Source organism: Chrysoperla carnea, chromosome 1 (assembly GCF_905475395.1).
Source record: "Chrysoperla carnea chromosome 1, inChrCarn1.1, whole genome shotgun sequence".
In the NCBI taxonomy this organism is placed as follows: domain Eukaryota; kingdom Metazoa; phylum Arthropoda; class Insecta; order Neuroptera; family Chrysopidae; genus Chrysoperla; species Chrysoperla carnea.
The window spans coordinates 116,693,573-116,700,704 of NC_058337.1; the positions used below are offsets into that span (position 1 = coordinate 116,693,573).

At 28.2% G+C, this 7,132-nt stretch overlaps 1 protein-coding gene across 1 annotated transcript; it reads right to left on the bottom strand.

Moving 5' to 3' along the window:
- Positions 1-2,999: 2,999 nt before the first annotated feature.
- LOC123305625 (ejaculatory bulb-specific protein 3-like) lies at positions 3,000-5,426 on the bottom strand. The gene is made up of 2 exons (XM_044887394.1): positions 5,203-5,426; positions 3,000-4,184 (listed from the first exon to the last, which is right to left on the bottom strand). Exons 1-2 carry the CDS (start codon positions 5,408-5,410, stop codon positions 3,871-3,873), a joined length of 522 nt encoding a protein of 173 aa, XP_044743329.1. The 5' UTR covers positions 5,411-5,426; the 3' UTR covers positions 3,000-3,870.
- Between the last annotated feature and the right edge of the window lie 1,706 nt (positions 5,427-7,132).

Below are 7,132 nucleotides of genomic sequence, written 5' to 3' on the forward strand. Positions count from 1 at the left end.
TCTGAATTATCGTGTTCACGGATGGATAGCAGTATATCATTCGTATCATCAATATTTCTAAGCCTTGCAAATCTGGTAATAAAGTTAGTATATCTTGATACATAATTCATATATTAAGTCCAATAACATTTTTACTCTCATGATGAGAGAAATTCTCACAAACTCTAAAGTGCTTGAACAACTTTTTAACCCTAAAATAGTATCGTGAGGACCACGCGACCCACACACATGACATTTCTTGGTTTTCTAATAAACTTAACATCGTGAGCAGTATTCCATTTTAAGTATTCTCATTACGTCACTATTCGCAACAGGTTACTAACGTTATGAGCTGTATCACTTACTGGGACCGAGCTAGCTTTATTATTTCTGACCATTTATTCAATTACCTACATAGTTAAAACTTACTTGCTAGAATCAAACCTACTATGGGAGCCGAGTCGTACGCCCCCACTATACCAATTACGTATGTCAAATTTGCGATATCAGTTAAGGATTAAAAACTGTTAATGTTTAAAAAAATTATAATTCGAAACATGATAAAATTCTATGAAGGTCAAATTAATCACTTAATCATTAAACTCTACGAATTAAGAATCACCTATGTATGCATATATACATTTCCGTATAACCCAACTAGATAAACTTCCCCTTAATCATCATCATCATCCTACTATTTTTCGTAGTAAGTAAAACAGAGCTTAAAGCTACGAACTAAACAACGAATAATTTAACACTAATATAGGGAAGAAAAAATATAAAATATGGCATGAATTTCTCACACGATCTCTGTTTATAAAACATAAGTAGAAATTTACCGTATTTCATAATAAAGTTTGTACTTGCCTTTTAGAAGATCGGTAAGTAAGATTGTAGTTTCTTCAGCTCTGATCTAAATGCTCAATTCATGGAAATCATGTTTTTCGACTTTTTGTTATGCAAAGGGTTTACACAGTGGTTTACCAGGTAAAGTTCCATTGAGTTCCTTAAAGTTAAATTAATTCGACTTCTCTGTTGTAGGGAAACTCTAAGTGAAAAACGGTAATATAAAGAAATCTTTGGAGTTGGAAAAGTTAGCAGTAATTACCGTTGGATTGATAGAACAAAGTACATGCATATTGAAATGTAGTTTATGATCCAAAGATAAACGCTCTGAGAGCTTCTAACTCATTCTCTGGGCTGCCAATTTCATGCACCAAAGTATCCTCAAAATACCATAATTTTTCCATCATTTATCACCACCAATCTCGATGTATCTATTCGCACCGTGTGTGAGTTTTATTGGAGGCGTTTTCATGGGAACGATACACTACTTTAATTATAGAATTGTATGGATGCATATATAGCTATATGGATTGCATTTATGACTTAAATTGAAAATTTAATATTATTGTCTCACAAATTTAAATAAATAATTATGATAATTTACATTTAAAAAATAATATTTATGCAATTTGATTTCTTATTTTCACAATTTTTAATGCATTAGGTTTAATTAATTAGTGGTTTTCAATAACTTTAATTTGACATTCACTATAACATTTACATGTAAAGAATTACAAGTTAGTCATAACAGCCTCCTTTAACGCCAAAAATTTTCACTGGATGCGCTGGCATCGATTATTGTCCCTACCATAACTACGCACACAACGAATACTTGAATTATTATTTTATTAATCTTATATTTTGGCAATGTGTGATTATGTCGTAGTAACGCTTCAATGAAGCTACCGATAAATATGAAATAATAGGTGTAGTGTAAACATGGAGGTGTGAAATCTCCAAGAGAAAAGCGTTTAAATATAAGAAAAAAAAAACAGAAGAATATTTATTTAGGAAAAACTTAATATCATTTTAATAAACTTTATATGAAAAAGTATGGGGCATACGGAAAAATTATGAAAATTTATATATCTAACCATTTTTCTTCGCTGTTGTATTTGTTACTCTACACACAGTATGTAATTTTTCCTTTTCTTTCCACTTTAATCGACGATGAAAAAACCTATTGTGTTTAACCTTAATTTAGTTCTTTTTTTTTTGTTATGAAAAATCGTTTATAATTTTCGTTTAAGAAAACACTATTTTTCAATCAGATTTTTCTATATTAAATATTAATAATGCATATGCGAAGTTATTGAAGTGTAATGATTGGAAAATTTATTGCTGTAATACATCATATTTATGATGGAAAATTACTTTATATATACAAACGAGTGATACACGTATGTGAGGAAAGTAAGTAACGGGTTATCATTGAAGCTATTCTTACTATTGTGTTCAATCGGAAAGTCTTTAATCAGTAACAAGCAGGTACATTTTTTACGAAAATAATTTAAAATGAAAGTTGTTTGAAATATTTATGGGAATAACTCAAGAAGCTGCAATTCGAATTCCCAGTATCAGAAATTTTATGTGAAACTCAATTGGCCAATTTGTAAATAGCTTCATGCTAACTTAAAACGAGTGAAAATAAACAATTGACTGAGTTTATTGTTAAAATACCATGTATAGACAGTGTTGATTACGCAATCGTTTGTTTTTTACGTCATGTAAGAAAAGAAAGATTGCCACTCTTACACACAAAGTAATAAGAGTATCTTTTCGCTCATTTAAGGAAATATTTTTTCGGTTCGACGTATTCATTAACGGGATAATTGATTTTCGGTTATGATATTGAGAATTTCTTTATTAAAATTAATAAAATTTACTTCAATTTAATGTAGTTTTCTGTAATTGTTAGTTCAATATTTACAGGTATATTTTAGAACACTCTTAATATCTACATAAAACGTAAATGTCTATGTTCATATGAATTTCAAAGAAATTTTATTTTCTACAACTTACTATTATTTTGTAGTGCTTTTTACAAAAATTTCGATTAGACGAATAATCATTGAGAAATTCTCCAAATTAGGGGACTCTATGAAAGGCCATAAAGAATGCTATCGACATGCAAGAAAGTCGGTCTAGTGGAAGAAACATTTCTAAGAAAGGTAGCATTTTTCCAGCTGGTGCAGGACATAATCGAAAACAAAGCAAGCAGTCGAAAAACATATATAATAAACAAGTTAAACGAAAAAGTTTTAGAGGACAAAATCAAAGAGACTTGCTGCAAACGATTTAGTTGGTTTATCTCGGAGAAAATCGCGAAATTTCTTCGAAGGTTGTTGAAATTTTAAAATTTCAAAGTTGTTTTTCTAGGCCACTACAAATTCGAGCAATGACCGATTTAAAAAAGAACTTTTTCTGAAAATTTACTATGAAAAGCGCAATTTTTATTTTTTTAAAAATCGTTTTTTACTCAGCAGAGGTAACATTTTGTGTCAATTACAGATAATTATAATAAAAATACAAAAGTCCACAAAGAAAACAAAAAACGGCAATTTTCGATGAAATTTCGTAATTTCTTCGGAAAAGAATCAACGAAATCGTATCCAGCAAGTCTATTCCCTACAAGTTTCAACATTTTTTCGTAGATTGCTTTATTTATTTATTTTTTTTTTTTTTTTTTTTTATAAATGCGAAAAATGGCCTTTTCGATTCTTTTCGATTTTTGTACATAATATTCTGTACCATCGGGAAAAATGCAAAAACGACTATCTTTCCTGGAATTTAGTGTTTTACCCGCCTAAATTTTACTTCTCGATATCATAGATTACTTTTTGTTAAAACATTGCCTATATTTCCTTGCGCCAATTGATTGACGCCAGACGCTTTAATTTGGAAGCATACAGTATTTTAAAAATAAAATATTAGCTTAAATCGATAATATTTAATACTTAAATAATATATATATATATATATTTATAAAAATAAATTACTTTCTAAATCTATAACGTAATTTTTAAATTAAAATCTCTTCAACAGCTAAACGTTATTATTCCAATTTTTTCCTTTTCGACTGCTTATAACAATTGTTGGACCATCCTGATACATATCCACAACAGCTGTATTATCTCCATCGTCATCATTTATTTTATCGTGTAACCAATTAATTGGTTTACGAACCAAATCTTTTACACGATCCCAAAATTTATCATTTTGTGTTTGAACATCGGCGACAAAATTTCGTACATCATTTGGAACTTGTGTAATTAAATAGTCGTACACTCTTCTGGCAGCTATTTTAATTTCTTCAGCAGGATTTGTTTCATTTGTTTTTATTACTTCTTTAAACGCTTCTACAAAAAAAAAAATAATAAGTTTAAATATCTCCAGTTCAACTCAATTGTTTTGAAAGTTCTATCCAGCTCATTCAATTTAAAGAATTTTGTCAAGGCTTATTAATTTTTAGTGTATTAATTCAGTGGTTACTGAGAAGTTTGAAAACACTTTTTGAGTCAAAAGCAAGCCATTAAATTTCTTGTTTGGGAAGCTCTGTTAACAGATCGTCTGGTTTCCATTCGGCTCATGAGCCGATGCATATAATTGCATTGAGCATTAATCAATTGAAAAGTAACCAAATTTACGAGCATGCACTAACCGCGATCAAGAGATACAAATTCAAGAAAAATTGTACTTTAAAACAGCCATCACCCTACTTGGTTGTTTTTATAGTTATTTGAAAATATATTTTCTCTGCTGCTTGAAATATGAATGAGCTTTTATGCAAGCAAAAATTTTAATTAAAACAAGAAAAATTCATCGATATTCTCTGTTGGGAATTAATAAAACAGCCATTCTATTTTTTAGTAGACTTAAACTTATTTAGTAAGTATTTATTACTCATAGGTCCTTGAAATTTTAAGATAGAGTATGTTTACAATTTTTTCTGCAAATTTTCCAAGAATTCAGCACTTAAAATATCACTTTATCATCAGACTTATTTGATTTCAAAACTTATTCATGCTTGTGTGAAACAAATTATAATTTTACTTTCATTTGAGAAAAAATTAATAGTCCGCAATTGCCAAATTAAATACGCCAGGTTAATGAAAAGGGTTATTAAAACAAAAATAACCACTTCGTTAAACTATTTGATAGGTGGTTTTCGAGATAAAATCAAGTTGACAATCATAAAATTTCTTTCATACTTAATAAATTTATGACAATTTCGAAGGTAGTGTGTAAATTTTTGTCCAAATAAGTCATCATTAAAAAATACAAACACTAAACATTATCTAACAAGTCTTTTGATTAATTTTGGGTGCTAGTGTTCAATTTAAGCAAAGAAGAAAAATTATAAAAATATTACATTACCTTTTAATTTTTTGCCATCTTCTGTACAAGGTGCTGTCCCACGTAAACAATCCAAATATTTGGCACGTTTTGTTGGATCGCTTAAAATTGTATCAATATCATTATCGTCCAATTTTAATGCTGCAGAAGATACAAACGTAACAAAAATTGGTAGAATAACAGCTAATGTAATAATAAAATTACTTTTATTAAATTTTACAAACACCATTGTTACTTAATTTTAATTTTCTATATTATTCAATGAAATTAAAAAACACTTTAATGAGAATAATTAAAATTATCATTCATTTGTAATTATAGAGTGAATACAATTTTTAATTCATTATAAACTTATTAATAAAATTAGAAGTACACTGTACAACAAAAATCCCTTGAATAGAATTGAAGTATTTCACTTCTCAGTTGAATAGAATTGAAATCAACTGAGAAGAAATACGTCTAAAACATTTCGGAGAATATAACTGTAAAAATATATTTTTAGGTATTTGTATTATCTAGTGATGTAATAATAATGAAACCATAAACAAGAAAATAATGGTAATACTATTTTATTTTTTAATATTAACCACTTAAAACTAGAAAAAAACAATTTTACAAAAAAAGAAAACAGCCTCAAAAAAACATTCAAAAAAGTAAAAAATTATTTTAAAGTAAATATTCATATCAATAATTTGCTTATGGGCAATAAGGAATGTGCACAATTGTTATTTTTTTCTCTTACGGCTGGAATTTTTAGTTGAAATTCTTGACAGCATTCTCTATCCAATAAAAATATCCAATAGAATTGTTAAAATCAGTTCATTATTAGCGGAGATATCGCGAAACACTCCCTAGAGAAAACAGTCAAATTGATAACCTACCGTTTTTTTTCGGTTAGTTAAAAATACGGTGTAATAGTCCTTAAATCCTTACATACTCTATCCAATAAAAATATCCAATAGAATCATTAAAATCGGTTCTTTTTTAACGGAGATATCGCGAAACACTCACAAGAAAATACAGAATGGATAACTTGCTGTTTTAGCCAAATATACTTCGGGCAATGCAATTATACAGTTTTACATAATCTTACAAATAGAACATTGGTATCGAAATATCTATAAAAACACCACTCGATCCGAAATAGTTTCAATGGAAAAATTCGCATACAAAATACATTTATTTATAATAATATTTTTAACAGTGTATATTTATTACTTTAAAAGGTTATCTCTTATCAAATTAAGAGCATATTTATAACATGTTTATGTAAAAATTGTTTTATTGAAATTTTTTTCCTAAAAGTTTATATATACATCGGAAATATTTACGATTTAAGAGGTATTTAGGGTTATAGAAATCAATTGAATAACCTTGATGACACGCTCTTACTATCAAATATCACGTAATTTTTTTGTAATATGAATAATTAATATAAATGTTTTTATCAGAACAGAAAATTCAAATATTTAGTACAAGAATTCGAAATTAACGTAAAATAATAGAAATTGCTTTCGAAAATTCCGTTTTTTTTTCTGTTAAAGTTCATTTCAAAGGTACTAGATCAAAATGATGTTACTAACGCTTGATCAAGTAACACAAAAGTATTAAATTAAAAATTTAAAGAAATCCCCGGCATAAAATCAGGTCTGATCGATTTGTTTGTGGCATCACAGCTTCTAAATGGATGAATCGATTATGATTTTGTATGTTTTTTTTTTTTTTGAAAAGCAATTTGATCGAGAGTGTTCTTAGCTATATGTTTCACGAAAATCTACTCAGCCGTTTAAAGATCATCGCGTCTTTTCCGGTTTTATCGGATTCGGAACCCTAAACTCACAATTGAAACATAACTAGCGTAGAACAATCTCAATCAAATTACCTCTAAAAAAAAAACAAAAATCAGGAGTTACAAAGCTATAAAATCAGGACTGATCGATTCGTTTTTGGC

Coding starts and splice junctions, on each gene's coding strand:
- LOC123305625 (XM_044887394.1), bottom strand. CDS start 5,410: ATGGTGTTTGTAAAATTTAATAAAAGTAATTTTATTATTACATTAGCT. Junction 4,185..5,202: donor AGATGGCAAAAAATTAAAAG/GTAATGTAATAT, acceptor TTTTTTTTGTAG/AAGCGTTTAAAGAAGTAATA.